General features: G+C 46.9%; 2 protein-coding genes across 3 annotated transcripts in view; both read left to right on the forward strand.

The window, feature by feature from the left end:
• LOC148638646 (inactive phospholipase C-like protein 2) overlaps positions 1–9,906 on the forward strand; it is an 87,444-nt gene extending 77,538 nt beyond the window's left edge. The window contains exons 5-6 of the mRNA XM_088622976.1: positions 2,752–2,861; positions 8,342–9,906. Coding sequence (XP_088479102.1) covers positions 2,752–2,861; positions 8,342–8,554 — 323 coding nt within the window. The 3' untranslated portion in view covers positions 8,555–9,906. The remainder of the gene's footprint in view (positions 1–2,751; positions 2,862–8,341) is intronic.
• Positions 9,907–12,098: 2,192 nt separating this feature from the next.
• Positions 12,099–14,956, forward strand: hcrt (hypocretin (orexin) neuropeptide precursor). 2 transcript variants are annotated; one of them, XM_088623000.1, is made up of 2 exons: positions 12,099–12,190; positions 14,099–14,956. In XM_088623000.1, exons 1-2 carry the CDS (start codon positions 12,131–12,133, stop codon positions 14,612–14,614), a joined length of 576 nt encoding a protein of 191 aa, XP_088479126.1. In that variant the 5' UTR covers positions 12,099–12,130; the 3' UTR covers positions 14,615–14,956. The 2 variants fall into 2 exon arrangements, 1 of the variants encoding a protein (XP_088479126.1); XR_015930976.1 differs by lacking the exon at positions 12,099–12,190 and adding an exon at positions 13,633–13,759 and having other exon boundaries at positions 14,099–14,192.
• The last annotated feature ends 5,590 nt before the right edge of the window (positions 14,957–20,546 follow it).

Here is a 20,546-nt window from a genome sequence, read left to right on the forward strand (position 1 = left end):
ACAGAGACAATGGCTTTTTAAAGGCTGCGTTGCAGACTTCTGCACAAGCCTTTCAGCTGGAATAACTGTTCACACTCACACTCCCCATCCTACATACTCTGACAATGGCTTGTTCTCTCTACACGGACTGTGCAGGGCATGCAGCCCACTCTGTAGAGTTGTGATCGCTTGTGCGGTGTTACTGTATGTTAAATCCTCCAAGATGCCTCTAACTTACCCAATAAATCTGCCCTTCCCCAATGAGACCCTACAGCCTGAAAATGCTTTGCTCTCATCTGTTGGTGAACAAGAATATATTGCATATTTGCACAAAGAGCGGTTGGAGTCTGGAGCAAGCTGCCCATCCAAGCACCTGAAGCTGAGACTTTGGCTTCCATTGTCTAGAAATAACTAGATAAGGTCATTAGATCAGCCATCCACTATAGCAAACAAAAAAAAAAAACATGCAGTCTGAATAACTTTCTTTTGTTTGAGTCTATTCTAATATTTTAATGTTTTTATGAATCTGGGCTGGATTCCTAACCACTTGTTGACTGGGTTTCCTCAAATGGCCTGTTTTAAAAGGGCAGGAGCCAAGCAGGTAACCTTTGTAAGCCTGTGGATCACTGTCCAGTGTTAGGCTCTAATTTGCCACTGTGAACGACCAGTGTTCTCACCCATGTGGGGTATTGGGATTATAGAGATGACCCAGGATGGGCAAGAATGGGTCAGAACTGGGACTGTAAAAAAAAAAACCCTGAAAGAATACCATGGCTGCGTTATGAGGCCAAGTGCAGTGTTGTGGCGGACAAGATGAGCTGTTCTGAAAATGCGCTCAGCCTGCATCACCGGTGCATCAGAAGAAACCTAAAATTTCATGGAGCAGATAGGTGTGGGGTGCTGAGGGCTGAGACGCCCTCATCATTGCCTGTCTATCAGCGACCCTCCCGCACCCCCACCTCCAGTCCTCCAATCCTTTTCGTCATCTGGCCATGACATGTTCATTATTCATGCTATTTAAAATAGTTATTGCCAGGAGCCCTTTTGTATTTGGAGCAGAAGTAATCCAGGTCTTTCGAATGTAGCACATAGGTTTGCAATGAGCAGCACAGCAATGCGGCCTTCCTAGCACACTTGAGAGTCAACCGGCAATCGCCTCTGGGAGTGGCGACAGTGAGTCAGTGCGAGGAGAAACGGCAGAGGGTTGCTGGTTCGGAGCTCGTGAAATGTGTGTGTGGAGCGATTCACTTTAACAAACGTATCTGAGCATCGGGAGAGCGCCAGAAGGGTCCAGTCAGGAATCTCCGACAGCAGAAGGCGGCAGAACGGCTTTCTCTGGAGCGTATGACTACTGTACCTCCGTTCCAGGACTGATAAGGCCAAGAGTTTTTTTCTGACATCAGTGACTGTAACTCGATTTCCTTTTATTCAGATGAACGACTTTTAAGTGAGCACAGGTTGATATCTGAACCCACTCAAGGGCCTAACCAGCTAAAACTAGGCACAGTATTTGTTGCAGGAACCCTACAGCAGGCTGCCCTTTACAAATTGAATATGGACTCAGCACTGAATGCAATATTGGGATCTCACATCCCCGCAACTAAGCACCAAGTGGAACAGTCCACTATTCCCACATTTTTTCTGTGCTTATCCGATAAATGGCTGTCACCTGTAAGACTGTCTACAGGAGGAATGCAGAACTACAAGATCGTAATGCGCCTGTTCTGTTTTGTGCTAGGTGTTTTATCTGGGCTGCATTATCTCAAAGTCAGGCCTGCTCATTTATATATGGCAACGCTTTGCATGTGTGAACTGTTTTCTTATTTCGAGTGCAGTCCCGAGAGACCTGCTGTGTTAGGAACTAAGGTTAGAAGTGATCCCCATGGGTTGAGCAGAGAGGGTAGAAGAAGTATTGAGCTCAGCTGTGCCAACTGGGCCCTTCAGTCTCCATCTGTGCCCTCCAGGGTGCACTTTTCTGTCCTGCAGCTTGTCTCACCCATGACTAACAGCCTTGATCCTGCCAGCTTTCGTCTGTGGCAGGCCTCCTGCTATAACATTTTCTTCCTGGAAATTTGTTTAGGGGCGCTACGTTTAATGAAGTCTTCTCTGAATTCCCAGCTGACGCTGACATCAACTTAATTGCCTTTCAGGGGGATTATGTTTCGAAACATCTGATCATAGTATTTGTTGTCATCGGGGAGCAAGCTTGTCCTTTGTATCTGGCAGGTGGATTTGAGTTTTAGAGCAATAATGAGTCTAGCAGGCCAAATCCTCCCATTCCCAGGTGACCTAACATGACAGAGGACACTCACGCACGGAGACACTCAGAGCCTTCCTGCATTTGTGCCCTCTGTGTCATGACTTGAAATAGCTGACATTACTATCGGCAACTTGAACCTCAAATGAGATAATCTATCATAACGTGTTAATTGCCCAATACTAGGAAGAATGTGAGTACATTATACTGAACAGTGGTATCATTGACAAATATAGCCTTAGGATGTAAGACTTGGTAGATGAATGAATCTTTCTGAATTAGATGCAGTGTCTCAATATGGCAGCATGCAACTGCTTAGTTGATGTAAGTATTGAATTAGTTGGCTTAATCTGGTGAAATCTAGAAAACCCTTGGTTTTCACCCGCCCCTCCTGGCTACAGGTCCTCTGCTCTTCTCGTCTGGCTGATTTCATCCTCCCAACGTCCACTCTGTTCTGACGCCGCTTGCCCCCCCAGGCGGAAATAACACGGCCTGTGTCCTCTCTCTCGTCCCAGGGCTGGATTTCCACGAAGACCTTCACAGGCTCGGCGCCAAGGAGGGACTGAAGGGGAGGAAGCTCCAAAAAGCCATGGAGAGTTACGCCTGGAACATCACTGTGCTGAAGGTAAAGCCGACCTCACTTGAGGGCTTCTGACTGTATCGGCCAGAGTGCATCCAGAGTACAGGCTGGGCCCTAGACTCCAGGATCACTGTGGTTTCCCAATAAGAGACCGAGAGCTCCCCTCAACTGGTAAGGGAACCCATGTGAAGCAGATATTAAATCTGTAGTCCAGACCAGGCTACTGCAGACGGGACTCCCCATCTGGGGTGAGCAGTCAGCTGAGTGCCACCCAGGTTGGGCAGGCCGCCCCTGGTTAGTCAGGTACCAGCGTCCCTTGCGACGTGCCAGGGCGCTTGTGAGCGAGGGTTGTTCACGAGAACCACACCATTCTTCCACCTGGTGGTAACTATTCGCCACTGGGATTGGTCGAATGGATGGAGGCTCTGAGAGGGGAGCATCGCTGCGTGACGTTGTCATCGTCCTTCTTGTCCTGGTACGAGAGGGATCGTAGCAGTAACGCCGAGTAACGATTGTTAATCCCCGAACTGGTGAAAGAGTTCTGGACACGAACAGCAACGGCAGAGTTTGAAAGAAACAAGCTGAAAACAAAAATGCTTGGTTAGGGGAGGGGAGTGGGTCACAGAGTAACAACAAAACAATACAATGCTTTGTCTTTTTTTCCCTGGGTGTCGTTTTTCTGGATCGCTGTGTTTAAAAACACCCCCGCTCACTCCCACACTGTGCTCCACTCCAGGGTACAGTTGTTCAACACAAGTGCCCGAGTGTGGGCTGCCAGTTAGCAAGCTGCTGCCAGAATGAGGTTACAGCTGAAACCACGTGCCGCGGAGGAATGTTAGAATGATAGAAAAGCCGGTTTGAAATGGAAGGGAAGTGGGAACGCTCTCGGCACAATCATAACAACTGGGGGCCTTTTTTTGTTCTTCCGAATCGGAGGAATCTGCACAAGGTTCACGGAATTGCAGCTCCCCCTCCAGCAAATCTATCAACAAGGCTATCGCTGTTTTAACATCTGAGTGGGGGCTGAGTGATCACTCTAGATTTCGTTCACTCTGCAACAGAGAAGGGCTCTTGTGGGCCTGGGTTTGCCGGCTTGTCATTTGTAATCTGGCTGTAATTTCGAAGCACTCAAACGGTGGTAAACAGGCCAGAAGAAAAGGACTAAATCGACGGGTGAGAAAAGATTGAAATTTTCTTTGAAATTCGTTTTCTACTTTTTTTTGCACTTGAGAAATCTTCTTTGGGGGGGCTGCAGGTTTCTGAAAAGGGTAAGCAGGGAAGATTTGGGAGAGGTTTTTTTCTCCCATCCCCTGTCACTCCTTGGCGAGACTGAAAATTGGTGCCGCGATCGGTGCCTCACCCGCATGGTGAGCCTCCTGCTACTACATTCTGGGTCCTGTTCATGGTCTTCTCTCAGAGCGGCAATCAGATCTGCTGCTGGACCGTAAAATCCTATTGTGAGCAGCAAATAGACTGATTCTAATCAGACATTGCGCCCTTGAGTGCAGCTTACAGAAAACACTAAATGCTTGCTTGCTGAGCCACTTTGCCGAGCAGTCAGAATATGATAGATGTGTGTAGTTACTTATGCAAGCACTTTGGCTGGTTTACTTATGAAATTTTTGTGCCAGACGCCTGGTGCCTCAGTGTTATTCCAAACATGAGCTGAACCAAATGAGTGTGACATTGGTTTGTTCCAGGCCGAGGAGGCCTGTCCAGACTGTGGCCACTGGCGGGTGAAAGGGTACTGTGTGAGTCACAGGGACAGTACTTTTATGTGGTACTCAGCCAGCAGGAAAAGCTCTTGTCAGGATTGTGGAGCGCAGGCATAGTGAGTGACTGCGAGGGCTGCAGCCTTAATGATATGATTCAGAAGCACGAGCCCACGCATACTGAGCACTGTTCTGATTTGGAGCCCTTGTTTATAGCAGCTAAATTATATCACCCTGCAACTCGCAGCTGGCAGCCCACTGAACCTCAGGGGGCGTGAGCCTGGTCAGTACCTGGATGTGAGACCTCCTGGAAAAGCTAAGGTTGATGCTGGAAGAGGTGTTAGTGGGACCAGTAGGGGGCGCTCATCCCGTGGTCTGTGTGGGTCCTAATGATGGGGACACCACACTGTAAAACAAAATGGCACCATCCTTCGTATGAGATGTAAAACTGAGGTCCTGACTCCCTGTGGTCATTTTAAATCCCAGGGGGTTTCTTGAAAAGAGTAGGGATGTAACACCAGCATCCTGGCCAAATTTAACCATTGGCTTTTACCAATCATGGCCTCCTAATAATCCTCATCTATGAACTGGCTTCATCACTCTGCGCTCCTCCCCACTGAGAGCTGGTGTGTGGGGAGCGTTCTAGTGCACTCAAGCTGCTGTTGCATCATCCAGGTGGGGCTGCACACTGGTGGTGGTGGAGGGGATCCCCATTACCTATAAAGCACTATGAGTGGAGTGTCCAGAAAAGCACTATACAAGTGTAGGTAATTATTATTATAATTGTTTACTTGCAGAATTGGGCCGGTGATGTCTGGCATCTATGCATCTCTGCCAGAGGACAGTAAAAGAGGAATTGATGTTCAGATGCTTTTAGCCAGGTTACTCTGGGTTTTTTAGACTTGCTCCCAGTGCAGACTCCAATGCTTAGATCTCCTTAGGCAGCTTGCGTTCCAAAGTTCATGCATGCGTTTGGCTCAGTTAATCAAGCCCAAAAGCCCTTGTTGCAAGCATCACCTCCTCCGTTTCAGATTTAGTGCTTCACCTCATTGCTGGAACTTGAAGATGAATCGGGAGCAGTGTAGATGAATGGGTATCCTCTGACCCAGTCACACTCAACCCTGATCACTTCTGTCTTCTGTGAAGTTTCCAGCCCTAAGCATCCACTTGCTGAGCTGGTTTTGGTCTTGCCATAGGACACAGGGGCTAATAAAGCAGGCAAACAGGGTGATGTCACACCGCTGTGACCTTAACATCATTCCATTCAGATCCCCCTGTGTGAGAGTGATGGAGACTCGTGAGAGTGATGGCGATATAAAAATCCTGTGTCCATGCACAGATGCTGCAGTGGTGCCACAGCGCTGATCAGGCAAAATGCCAGTAGTCAAGATGACTACATCATTTATAGGGGGAGCGTGGAACAGGGATAATAATTTTAATATGTCTGTTCTTCCCCCGCTCTGTGACTTGTCAGCTTGAGATGATGGATCCAACTTGCAGGCACTACACACCCACGCCTGTGCCACTGTGCCAAACTCCACACGAGAGCGCTGCCTCGTCCACATTCAATCATCCGGTGAACGTCCCCCTTGTGCCAACAGGCACGAGAAAGTCACTAAGGGAAAAAAACACCACCATGTTCATCAAAGCGTCTAAATCAATATTGCTTAAATGCGCCACTAATGTGCATGGGGGAAAAAAACATTTTTTACCAGGCTTTTTGTGTGTTGCTCTTAGGCAGTATAAGCTTCGACTTGCAGTAGAACAGGGGCTTTATGCTTAAAGCTCAGTTTTTTTTTCCTGCAGGCCAGTGCTAATACTTTCACAGACCAAGGAGCTCTATAGGTTGTCCTAATAGAGCGATAAAGGAAAATACTCTTCCTCCCATCTGGCTCTTGCGCTGGGTATAATCCACAGAAGCTTGTGCGAACACTTGCCAGCTGTTTCATGTCACACACAGCAGTCCAAGGTTTGCTCCCTTGCACTTCTCTGTGAAGTCCGACAGCGCCACCTAGTGTGGCACTGCCGGCAAGTCAAGTTAGCTTTATCTACACCCTTAAAGACGATGAGCACATTGAGTTGCAGTACAAGAGCAGTTGGAAATCTCCCCTCTATATTCTTTATTCACCTTTTAGCATATAGCAAAGCAAGTCCCCGTGTATACGAAACATACAGTCACAGCTGTATCCTGTTCCAACACTTATCTGTTGAACAGTTGAACTGTTGTCATCATTGCATTGATTTGAACTGCGCTTGCTACTGCTGAAAGTGATGATGTGACTGAGCATTAAAGAACCAGGTTGGTTCACATCTGACACCCACACCTGGGTGCCTGTGTGCAACAAGCATTTTTAGTGCAAGAAATCGATTCCATTTGTCTGTGTGCAACTTGCCCCCCAAAGAAAGAAACTCCCGTTGATAGGAATACGAATACAGGTGTGGATGAATGTTTTGTCCCAGTTTTGCTCGGGCCTTGGGAAGCAGAGCTGATCGGGAATTCGCTTGGCAACGGCGAAAAACATTGAGAGGAAATGAAAAGCAAATTCAAACCAAAAAATGGGGAAGAGCGAGAAAAGTTTGTGTAAGTGTAGAAAATGAAACCCACAGATTATACACACAATCCTCAATTCATGCAATCGCTGGGTTTGGAATTTCACTTTTGAGTCATATGCACATTATCCGTTTTATACTTTAATGGAAGTTGATTTCTGCCCTGTCCTTTTCCATGCGCTGCTTAGCTCACGTGATCAGATTTTATCCTTGTGCATAATTGAGCAACATTTCTACGTAGCACTGCCCCCTTCTGGAATTTCTGTTTCAGTTACCAGGCCTTATTGCAGCTACAAACGTTCCACAGTTTAATGAAACGGGCAGTAGTACATTCACTTAAACAGCACCTACACAACCCAGATAACAGCCACTGCAGACTGGGCGGCAGCCTTCCTGGCCCACATCTGACCAATGCAGACAAACCTCTGTGCTACGCGTCCAAAACTATTCCCACTTCCATATACTGTATGTCTCCATGCAAACCTGCGCTGATCAGAATCTCTTACTTAATTTGCAGTGGTTGCAAGCTGGATGTGTGCAAGTGCCTGTGTGCTTCCTTCAGCTTTGGGCCACACAGAGAAGCGGGCAGGGAGAGGCGGGGAAGGGTGCAGTCATTGGCTGGCATCATTATTATTAGCCAGCAGCCATATTATCACCCTGCAGTTCCCAGCTGGCAGCCCTCTGAAGCTCAGCACGTTTGAGCCTGGTCAGACCCTGGATGGGAGACCTCCTGGGAACGAATAAGGTTGCAGCTGGAAGAGGTGTTAGTGGGGCCAGCAGGGGGCGCTCACCCTGCAGTCTCTGTGGGTCCTGATGTCCCAGTATAATGAAGGGGACAATATACTTTAAAAAGGCACCGTCCTTCAGATGAGCAGTAAAACCGAGGTCCTGACTTCCTGTGGTCATTAAAAATCCCAGGGCGTTTCTCAAAAAGAGTGGGCTGTAACCCCAGTGTCCTGGCCATATTTCCCCCTGGTCTTCACCAATCATGGCCTCCTAATAATCTCCCTCTCTGAACTGGCTTCATCACTCTGCTCTCCTCCCCACTGAGAGCTGATGTGTGGGGAGTGTACTGGTGCACTATGGCTGCCGTCACATCATCCAGGTGGGGCTGCACACTGGTGGGGGTGCAGGGGATCCCCATGACCTGTAAAGCTCTTTGAGTGGAGTGTCCAGGAAAGCGCTATATAAGTGTAGGGATTATTATCATCATCGTGGCTGGGGAACCGGCGTTCATTGAGCCCGGCTGTGTGTGTGTTGCAGGGCCAGGCCGACCTCCTGAGGCACGCCAAGAGTGAGGCGCTGGACACCCTGCGGCAGATCCACTGCGCCGCCCAGTCCTGCGGCCTCATGAAGAACGGAGCCGCCGCCGCCTCCTCCTCCTCCTCCTCCTCCTCCCCCGAGCTGCTGCGGGCGCGCTCCGGCCTGGACCCCGTCCCCGAGAGCGAAACGGGCAGCGACACCGGGTCCTGCTGAGAGACCCGGCGGAGGGGCGCTGCCGCGAGAGAGCGTCGAGGAAGACCTCCAGAACTCGGCCTCCTCTGCCTCCGCCGTGCGCCTGGCGGCCAGGAAGGCAGATTCCCAGCAGGAAGATGCTCCCGATGAGGAGGGCTCCATTTTGCGGGATATCCCCACTCTTCCCAGCAGTGACGCCCCACCGCCCTCCAAGCAACGTGCTCCTTAACCTCACATCCTTGTCTGAGAGGGCAGCTGGAGACCCAGATCCAGACGCCAAGGGCAGAGGAAAGTTTCCTGGCCCAGATTCCGACAGTCGCTTGCAGAAAGGAAGAAACTGCAGCTGGCATGCGGATCTGCCATGCCTGGACTTCAACAGCACTCCCTTCCACTGTCAGTCTTCTTCTGCCCATCTCCCGTGCAGTTGTGACCAATAGGCACCCCACAAACCAGCCTTCTCCACACTCCACTGGCGTTCGAGGAAAAAAAACTCCCTGGAGTTTCAGACTCTCACACGCACCAGCTTTCTTTCAAAGCCTGAAAGGTTGTGCCCAATGTGAAAATAAAAGCAAGCAAACCTCCTCCTTTGGGCACTCTGCATTTTTCGCGACCCTCAGCATCTTCTGTGCCAGGGGGTCTGGGGACATCGGCTGGGTTTTTAACCTCCGCTGGCAAAAAAGAAGAAGATCAGGAGCTTTCGTCTGCTGCTGCTGCTGGCCGAGGTGAAGCTCGGCCTTTGAGAACGGACCAGTGCAAACGCACTGCAACGTGCTGTTTGCAGAAAACCGCAAGACACTTGAAAACAATCCGTGTGCTGGTACGCCCACACAGTGAGAACAGCACCAGATTCACTTTCGGCAGTCATCACACTTCTCTTGTTATTTTTTTAAAACACTTTCTCTCCGGTATGTTGTGTTCTTCTGGACCTGCGCGTCTTCGGGAGTGCGTTGTTACTGTAAATTGGTTTACGAGCTGTGGTCTAACTGGAAAAGTGCCATCGTGTTATAAATGTGAGGCCGGCTGTTAGGTGATGATAACCAAGCTTTTCTTGTGAAGCAAAGACAACAACAGGAAATTTAAGGTCCTGATGTTATCTTTTTCAGTTTAAAGACAATCTGACATTCTGGAAAATATTGTTTTTTTTAATGGTCAGTGTCCCTGATCATCATTATGATAAATAATCAATGTTAATATTGTTTCTTTATACACGATCACCCTGCTGAGGGATGTTCTTTCGGTCAATGAACGGGGGGAGGGTGAGGGAAAATAATATTGTAAAAAAAATAGGATTTAAAATAACTAATTCATTTTATGGCTACTGTGAATATCGTCTGGTCAACAAACTAGCCCATTAAACCTGGTTGAATTAGAAACCTGTCTCTGTTTTTTTGTATTCAGCTTGTTATGCTGTATCAGTCACCACTGCTCACAGGCATCTCCGATTCAGAGACTGGACAGTGCTGCCGCTTGGACTGTGGAAAATTCCACCGAGGCAAAAGCAGAGGGGGAATTCAGTGCTGTCCAGGTCCCTGCGGAGCAACACTGTTCAATGAGCAAGGATCCCTGTTGCACACTGGACAGGATCAGCATTTTTATGTCAGTGCAATCAGATTGAACACTTCCTGTCTGTCTCTGCTAGACACGTATAGACTGTGTTCCTCACTCCTTGACCTGGGGAGCCAGGGTCTTATTTAAATTCTGCTCTCATTGAATCTTATTGGATTTAAATGCGGTTAATTACAGCTGTGCCTATGCTTTTAACCGTTGAGGAGTTTGAATTCCTTATAAAATGCGTGTTGAAACTCTCCAGGACTGGGAGTGGGGAACACGAGGAGGGTCTAAAACCAATAACTCTCATCATCTCCATCTTCCAACGATTAGTTTTACCTACAATTCAATCTGAGTCCACTAGAGGGAGACATTTACTAGCTCACAAAATTTCACTGTGAATAATGGAAAGTACTGTACAATCTCATATACATGTAGCATTGACGCTTATTGTTACCAGTGACAGTTGAAGGGCTGAGGAAAAGATAGAGCAGATTTAGAAATAAAATACTACAATAAATCATTAACTCTGAATGTATTTTTACTAGAACATTTCACTAATGTAGGGGTGTCCTGTTCAAATGCCCCCCTGGTCTTGACCAATCAGGGTCTCCTAATAATTCCAAACCACCCAAAAGGTTAACAAAACAAGGCATTTTCTCAACAATATGGAATGTCCTGCTGCAACTTACAGCCATTAACTTCTTAATCAGATATTAAGGGTCTCCTAAACATTTCCAAGTGTTGTCAGAAGGGCAAACCCCGGTTTTGGTACGACTGTTCATAATCATCATATCGGAGAAATTACAGGTCCCAGGCATTAGTCTTCTATCATGGTCTGGAGCTTTTTTTGTAGTAGCAAAAAAGCTACTAGTAGTAGCTAGTAGTTAAAAGACGAATCATTTGATAAACAGCTGATACCATTTCTAGGTTTTAAGTAACCTCTTTTCTTCTTGCCTGTGATATCAGAGTTAGATGGCAGAAGTCTGGTGTTAAGAGCATCTACTGTAAGTAAAGAAAGATGTTGACGTGCCAACTGGGAACTGACCCGATAGGAAAAAGGAAACGCAAGCTAAGAGAGGTACACTAATCCGACCAGCTCAGAAGAATGGTATTGTTGAAAAGACCACCGGTCTGGTTAACCTGGTGGTGCCCATTCAAGCAGAATCAGGACAGAGAATGTAAGAAAGCTTACAGATGACCAGTCAGTCCATCCAGCCCCCTTCGGAAGGTAGATTACTGATCCAAGGGTGTCATTGAGGGAAAGATCCCAGGGTATCAGCTTCAACAGCATCACTAAGTAGTTTGTTCCACACTCCCACAACCCTCGAGGTAAAGAACTGCCTCCTGCTCTCAGTTTTAAATGCATTTCCAGGTGGTTTTCACCTTTGGCCCCTGAATCGTGTTGCACTGTCAATGCTGAAGAAGGGCGGACTGTCAAGGCCTTTGAATGCTTCTACCAGGTCCCCTGTAAGAGTAGCGAAGAATAACCTAATAATGAGCATCTCATTAGAGCAACCGGAGAAAAGGCCATTCTTCCAGTGTGAAGGGTAACCGCGTCAGACACCGAAGGTATTTTCCATAGCATGAAAGGCAAATGCCTTTTCTCATTGGCTGCTGCATATCTTTTTCGGAGGCCTAGGTTTTGATCAGGTAATTAGTTCCTAATTAGTACCAAGACGGAGAGCTCGTGCCTGCTAGAAAGTCTAATTGCAGGCCATGACAAAGGCCTTTCCGAAGCTCCTAGCAAACTCCTGCACAGTATCCAGGTGATGCGCTGAAGAGCAGGACCAGGGAAGAAAAGAGCCACTGAGACTTCTCAAGCAGCATTGTCCCGTTCGACACTAAATGAGCAACGACTGCTTGACTTAATAACCGAAGATGCCTGTTTCCAGGCAATACTCTGTTTGAGCTGCCACGTGGATCAATTCAGAAAAGATGAAGGGGTGGAAAAGGCTGTGGAACAGTATAAAAGGGATGCCGGGCTGTCCGAGAGCGATCGGCGTGGAAACAAGCCCTCCGCGTGTCAGAACTCCTGGTGGGAAGAGAATGGATCGTGTCCCCAACACTTTCAGCTCATGCCCTGAAATGGGCCCCTCTATAGCCAAGGTAAGACAAGTCCTCTGCTGGCCTTTTCTGGGGTTTAGGAATATCAGCTTTAGGAGTATCATCTAGGCTGGCGTAAGACAGTCTGTTGTCAGTGCGACAGCTGTCCTGGAAGCTCTCCAATGCACCCTGAACCTTTGTTACCCTTCTGGAGAGCAGTTCTGAGCTCCGCGGTCCAGATGTCGCCCTTTCGGGTCCAGTGCGCGTTGCTGGCCGGCTCTGACCAAGCGGTGTCACACATGACCACCCCTGGGCAGATCACCGCCGCGGTTGGGCAGGCATCAGTCGTGCCAGGCGCCTGCAGGTTGGCGGGGACGTCGGTGAGGAATGCGTCGCCGGGCACTGCTGGCATGTCCAAGGCTAACAGGGCCTGACGTGGGCGTGGCAAACATCAGTCCTGGTGGCGTACAGGAGGCGCTGCCAAGAGCCGCCAGCAGTTCCAGACTGGGTGGGTTTGGTGAGAAAACGCTGTGGTCCTTTTCTTCTCTTCTCGGCAGGGGAAAAGCCTTTACTTGTTCCTCTGCTGTAAAAAGGTCTCGCACTCTAGACTTGGACCGTCTGTCTGGGGAGTTTGGGGTGTTTGTGAAATAGGCAGCAGAAATGGAGCACGCTGCACAGCCTCAGCTAGGGCTGATCATCAGCTGCACAGATAACCCGACACGAGCAAAATGCACAGACGTGCACGTGTGTAGACTTGGCCTTACACTCGAGGCTCGTGCAAACCACCCTGGCTAAAGCGGCCCTTCATTCAGCTGCTCAAGCAATGTCTCCCTTCTCAGTCTAAACTCCTGTGCAGTGGGGCTGAAGGGTGCAGAATGGCAGCTATGTGTCGCCCAGGTGGGGCTGCTGGTACAGAATAGCATCTACATGCTGTCCAGGCGGAAGCTGCCTTAAGCGTGTCTCTTCCTACGTGTGAAACCCCTCTTTATATGTTAAAGAGATTCTTCTGGGATAGAAAGTACCAAATAAATCCAAAGCATTCTTGCGTGATAACCGCATGTGCTGTGTTAGCGTGATAGTCCTACAGAGACTGTGCTTCTGCAGATCCCTGCAGGCCGGCTTCACCAGAATACCCCCTGTGATAGGGCTTGAAATAAGAGTCTTAGCCTGTAGACTACTTGAAGGATTCCTCGCCCTTTCAGTTCTCACATCTCTTTGAAGTTAAATCTCATTGAATTCATGCATCTGACCAATTAGACAAAGTCCATTCATTTTTTTTTTGCCGTTTCAACGTCAAGAGAACCACCAGGAGCACATGGAGCAGTTCCATGGGCACTTTGAACTCGTTACGGGGTATTTCTGAAAGCTCGGGTGTCTGTCCAGACCCATGTCCCGTGCGAGACGAGCCGAGCTGCAGAGGGCAGGACCGAGAGCTCAGCTGGAACAGCGGTCAGAGCATCTAACCAGTGGAATCGATTGCACGGTACAGTCTTCCTGGTTTAAGGATTAAGTGGGAGTGCCATCGTGCTTAAAATGATGGTATTTACATGAGGTACAAACTGCAACAGAAAGTAAACCCGTCCCCATTCTGCAGAGCTGGATATAGACACAAATACCAAACCCAAACTCCAGGTGAGCAAGCGGCTGCTTCTATGTGCCGTTATTGCAATGTAATAGGTTGTTCGTACACTCAAATGGTCAATGCGGTCGCGTAATAACGAGATAATATACCATTTCGTAATTACCAGAGAACTCTCTATTAATTGCGCGATCTCGGGCGATTGTTCCTTGTCGGCAGCAATGCGCTTCCGTGGTAAACGGGTGATTTCGGCGTAGTTTGCTCTGAGAGCAGTGATTTTGTTTCGGGAAATGCATAATCGTGTCTTCTTAATCTAATTGCGTCGGCTTTTTTAATTCTTTAGTTTTTTTAAAAAAAAAACAACAACAAGCAAACAAACCGTATTTTCCCAGAAGCTCCGAAACTCCCTCCTGCTGGCGCTGCTGTTCACCCTCGCCGGCGGATCTGCGGACGTCCCGGACTGCTGCCGGCGGCAGACCTGCTCCTGTCGCGTCTACGACCTGCTGCACGGCCTGGGCAACCACGCCGCGGGCATCCTGACCCTCGGCAAGAGGAAACCCCCCGGCCAGGGCTTCCAAGCCCGGCTCCACCAGCTGCTCCACGGCTCCGGGAACCACGCCGCCGGCATCCTCACCATGGGCAGGAGAGGGGAGACGGACAGCGGCCAGCCCGCGGACAGAGACGCCCCGGGGCGGGCGAGCCCGAACTTCCGGTCGGTTCCCACCGGATCAAACTCCGACGTCCAGCGTGACTTCAGGCTCTATGAGCCGCTGAAACTCCTGCAGACCGATACGGCCACGCAGAGGGAGTGCTTGGAGCCGCTTCTAAAACTCTGTCTTACCAAGACCGCTACTACTTCTGCTCCTCCTGATGATAACGGAGTTATAAGCTATAAAATATCCGAATGACGCCTGAGGCGCTTGCGGTCCCGCTTTTCATTCACAGCACGCAATGTGTATTTAGAAATACAGATACCGATAATCTATTTTTTTTCTATGACGCCCTATTGTTTGGATTCTTTCATGTGATGCTGTAATATTAATAACAATGTAGCACTGTGTTGCAATATATGATTGTTGTCTCTGTAGTACATTTCTTACAATTCCATTAATCTCGGCTGTAGAATTGAATGCCAAGTCTGTGTGCAACAACTGCAAGTGCTCTGAAATCGCGTAACTTGGGCTGTGTCTGTGTGCAGGATGTCCCAGATTAAAAGGTGGAACACGCCGAGTTTCTTTTCAGATACAGAATTGTGCTGTCGTGTACAAATCACTTTAGCAGTGTTACCTGTGAAACGATCACCAGCAAATGAACAAATTCAGTAGAGGGCCCTCCTGTGGTCTTTATACCCCCCCTCTCGAATTTAAAAATCGTGCAATCCTACAAATGTCCAGCAGGGGGCAGGGACAGACCAAGCGCAGGCGGTCTTCGTGTAGCGGAGCTGAAACATATCTCAGAAATGTTATTAACTGTGGATAAGAGTTTCCATTTGCCATGTCAGTTGTTTTTTGTGGGTGTTCTCTGTCATTACCTGCCTCCTGGGATGTGCCTCCTCGCCGCGCTGGATGGGAAATCAACTGTGCAGCGGAAATGAAGAATAATCGGATTTTCATCAGCGCAGCATCAACGCAGTAGAGTTGCTGTTTAATAATAATAATAATAATAATTGCTTACACTTATATGGCGCTTTTCTGGACACTCCACTCAAAGCGCTTTACAGGTAATGGGGATCCCCTCCACCACCACCAGTGTGCAGCCCCACCTGGATGATGCGACGGCAGCCATAGTGCGCCAGAACACTCCCCACACACCAGCTCTCAGTGGGGAGGAGAGCAGAGTGATGAAGTTTAGTACCAAAACCGTAATTAACTAATGAGCACACGGCTGTCATTTATTTACAAAAGTTCCTTTCGGTGGCTAAGAGAAAAGTAATTATTTTTTTTAACAAATCAACTAAGAGCAGCCTGGGAGTAAAACAGATTTGCGATCATAAACACACAGACCATCTCCGCTCCGATCTTACACGCAGTCGTACACACCACCCGCACCGAAGGAAGTAGGAACAGGGTTTCTCACAAACGCTTTAACGGCAGAATGTCAGCCACGGCTCTTCGTTTCTAGGAGCAGTTAGATATGGACCCCCTGCACTGCAAAAGAAAAAAAAAAGAAATTAAATCTTTGGAGAAGCCTAGCAGCTAGAATTATCTGGCTTGTAAAAGGTCAGTGATGTTTCTTCTATTACGATAACGTTAAGATAACGTTGCCAGTTCTGACTGGATGCGTAACAAATAAGTTCATCAACGTGTCTTGAAACTGAGGCATGTTGCCACCCCCATTAAAATGTTTTATGTCCTACAGTATCTTTACAAGCTGTTATCAAAATAAGAAACCAATTGGCTGCACTATTTGGGATGCTTTACAGATCTTCAGAATGAAACCTTGCTTGTTTGATTGACAGCTTGGGGTTTTCGGACTATAGAAACGGGTGAGTTTGGGTGTCCTGCAAAAACTGGACTGGGACTCGGAGAATAAACGGAGCCTGGAGCTTCTCCCCACTGGTTTGGGGGGATTGAAAGTAATTGGCTCTTGCATATCTGGGTGCTGTGGCTGCACACGCCTAACTCTTAACTCTAACTCACAGGCGGATCCAAACAGTGCCGAATCTGCGATCTGCAGTCCTGGTCCTGCAGGGCAGTAATCCTACAGGTTCGCAGCTCTAAATGCCTAACGAACAGAGAGCAGGGCTCCTTGTCAAGCAATTGGATGATCCAATTAAATCATTCAAAGCTCGCCTGGGCAAAAAAGAAGACCTAACTGTGGCTCACCAGGCCTGCAGACTGCAGACCCCTGTGCACCGCTGTACCTGGTGGTCTGTGCGGGTGTGCAGTTTATTCTGGACTCTTTGTGTTCTAGTGCTCCTCTTAAGAATGTAACATAAGAATGGTTAAAAATGAGTCAGCCCATCTAGCCTATGTGGTCATTAGCAGGTATTTGATCAGAGGATCTTCTCCTGCTGTCCTTTAAAAGAATCAAGGGTTATGTGCTTCAAGAACATGGCTGGGCAGCTTGTTTCACTCTCTGAGTTACTAATTGCAATTGCTGAACATGCTCTGTATGTTGTGTTCCAATTCCTATAGCCAATGGAATTTGGACAGATGGTATTAGATCTTTCATTAGAGTCCATTACTTAATCTGCACCTGATCTAGATATCCCCAAGACTCGGCACACTTTTCCTGTGCAGAAACTGTACTTGCTCTGTGGATACGCATTTTAGATAAGCCATGCAAGCACGAGAATCTTCACAGCTTTCCAAATACATGAGTAATCTTGTTGTTCTATCCTGAAGTTGTAATGCAGGCCCTCGGAGTCACAGATTGCAGTATTAGAGATATGTTGCATTGCACATTGACACAAGCAGGGACAGAAAAGACGATTTAACGTAACAATTTGGTGGGAGGGCAGTTTTGAAAAGAATTAAATCCATGCAACACGGTTCAATCTTGTAGTGGATTGTGGTGGCACGGCTTTGTGCTGCACAGAGCATTTGTTCCATTCTCTCAGCTGAACAAAAGGAAGTTTTAATCTCCCGGCTTGTAGGAAGAACCCTCACCGACGATTGGCTGGTGGAACCCTATCTGGAAGTTGCGAATGGTCTTCCTTAATTAAAAAGTCCAGAGCTCGCTTTTGCTCACTGTTCAAGCACTGAAAAGGCCCTCACTCTCATTATTACTGGGCGACAGACAGCAGCACAGTAACAGGAAAACAGGCAGACCAAAGGGAAAAAAAAAAGTCCCTTACAGCAAAAATATCATCAGAAAGTCCACCGCTTTAAAAACCACGAATGCCCTTCAGCTCTACAATTGGTGTTATTTTAGTTAAGCGGCGCTTTTCTGAAGATATCGATCATCTCCTGTTTCTGCCATTGCTGGAGAGTCTGCTGTAGCTGGTGGGTGAGTGTGCAGAGCAGTCGGGGCTCTTAGAGCTCCCAGAACTGATACCACACAGCTAATTGAGTTGTTCGTGGTGCCCCAGTCACCTGCCAGCGTGATCTCTTATTTTCCCTGGGCCGCCCGACGGTCTGTGTGGATTCTCACATGACAGGTCTGAAGGAAAGGCTTTTCAAACAGAACACTGGTCGCTCTGCAGGCCTATTGATCACTCCCACTTTGAAGTCTCTTTAATTACACTTCTAGATCAAGAGAAGGGCTTGGGAAGTCCAATGGAGTCTTGGGTTAAAGGCCTCTGAATTTCTTTTCTGCCTCCTTTCCCTGCCCCTTAACACATTTAGAGCCAGTTTCGCTTAATCATCGTTTGAGATCCAGAGGGGTCCTACTTACTGATCTATACCACACCAAACATTAAGAAGCTTTTTAAATGAAGGTGTTCTTGATTTTGATCCTGGTGGAACAAATTTCAGTTTCTGCGTTCTTCGAGTGTTTCAGCTATTTAAAATAAGCCCGGTCCACCCTACACACACACACACTCTTTAGCAGACATAAATGGATTTCTGTGACTCATGAAAACACCAGTGTTGTGGATGAATGTGGGTAGTAGCAGCTGTTTAATGTTTACAGACTCTTACAAGCTTTGAAAAAAAACATTTTATTGTCTGTTCCAGGGAACATGTGAGGAAAAGATGGGAATATGGAGGTTCTGAGAGTTTGGAAGTCTCAAAGGGAAAGGAAAAAAAATGGGAAACTACAGTTTCTAATTCCAGAAGGGCAGTTCGAAATGTAGCTCATATTGATATTGCATAGGGGCAGTGGGAGTACATTCAACAACTCAAGTCAAGCAGAGGTACCTCAGCTCGAGGGAACAAGGTTGTCTTTTGTTCCCTAGGCTATTAACTGCTCAGTTTGGACAAGTAACAGGTTGTTATACTTGCTTTACATCATGTGCAGTGTGAATCTTGTGGATCTATCTCACTCACTGTCAACCTAACATCTTAATTTATCTCACTCTGGATTATGAGGAGTATTTAAATCTTCTGACTTGTTTGTCTATCTTATGCATGTATGTTTTTTATTTGTTAATGGATTAATGTTGTGTTAAATATATTGGGTATTGTGCTAACTTTTTCACCTGCTTGCAAAGCGAAACAACCCCCTGGTACAATAAAGGCAGGAAGTGATTAGTAGTGGTTTGCCAAAAGAGAATTGGTCCTGCCGTTTTATCATCATTGAAGCGATACAATTACAATTCTATTTGTTCTGTGTTAGCAATTTTATTTACAGGATATTGAGGTAGAAAGTTTGCTGGTTAGCACGGTATTGATTTCAAACTCCCTGGTTACATGTAATATTGTGTTAATGAACATATTCAGGTAAGAATGCCCTGTAGGTAATGCTGCTATGTGTCTGTTTTTGAATTTATTAGTAGTATAGGGCTCTCAGAACCAGAAATGTGTACTTGAGACCAGAAACTTGAAACCAGAGATTTTGTTTTCCAAGCTTAACAGGGGAGTGATGTGCTTAATTGAGTAAATGAATGCAACTGTGTGCTGTATGTGTGTTTCTGATGGCTTCATCATGAAACACAGCTGAACTAATTAACAGAAATTGCAGACATCCATTCTTTTGCACCCTGCTGTGGCTGAGGGTTTGTAAGTTGAGCTCCACAACCTTTTTGGATCTTGGGAGTGGTTTGTATGCTTTCAGCGAATTTTCAATGAGGATATTTCTGTGACTGGGGTGGATTCAGGATCTAGTAGCTGCTGCTAAAACCGATGACTGTGGGACTTGACTGGTAAGTTCAAATGATTTAACTGCTGCTAATTTTGGGCATAGAGTTTTAAGTTCCTTTAGTGCAAGACCATTGCTTACAGCTCGTTTGGGTAATTCCACTGATTGAGCACCAGGGTTTTGCAGTTTTTAAATAAATAAAAGGTACAAAGGTGAGGAGGACATTAGGCCCATGTAGCTTGTTTCCTAGGTTTTGCTTTTTCTTTTAAATGAGCAAATGGCTTAAAAAGCTGATCTGTCCTCTATAGAAAAACCAAGATCAGGTATGGACTGAAAGAGGGTGCTGTAATTGGATGAACCTAGTTTTGGTTTAGAATCTAGTTGAATTTCAGTTTGTGTGCTATAGCCCAGTACTTTCCAGTCCTGCTCCTGGAGAGCTGCAATCCTGTGAGTTTTAGAGATGCCCATTATATAGTCAATTTCTGAAGGCTTGCAACAATCATACTGAGATCAGCTATGCAGATCATGCTATAATGAGCAATTCTGAGATTTTGGAAAACTCTTCAGCACTTCTAAACCAGAGATCCCCTAACTGAGGTGATAAAATGCTCAACTTACGTATACCCTCTGTCCTGTACTGTATATCCTATATAAGCACAGTCTTTATATAGAGAGACTCAAACCCGAAGAAGGGTAGACAGCTAATGTGTTTTCTTTCTTCTCTTTTCAGCATGGAATAAACCTATTACTTGTGTCTTTATATACAGGTAATTTAGAGAGACCTGTAAGATTGACTGACTGCATTTGAGCTCTCCAAGATCAGAGTTGAAGGACCAAACTATAATCTGTAACCCTGTATTCACATTTAGTATATGTAATTGAAGTTCTGAAAATTATTGATATAATTTATGGTGTAGTGCATACTGTTTACATTTTACATGTATAATATCCAGCCAAGAGAATGTGTTTGATGTCATATTGCAGAGCTATGGAGCCTACAGGGCAGAAATTCTCTATTTCTGCCCTGTAGAAATAGATCATTGTATCAGAGTTAAATATGTTGGTTTTCTGCATTGGATCTTCTAGATTGTAGAGATTTTGTTTTTCAGTTGCAGCACTCACCTTTTTATTTCAGACAGTTTCTCTAAAAGATGTCTC

This window comes from Lepisosteus platostomus, chromosome 28 (assembly GCF_059453375.1).
Source record: "Lepisosteus platostomus isolate fLepPlt1 chromosome 28, fLepPlt1.hap1, whole genome shotgun sequence".
Lineage (NCBI taxonomy): Eukaryota > Metazoa > Chordata > Actinopteri > Semionotiformes > Lepisosteidae > Lepisosteus > Lepisosteus platostomus.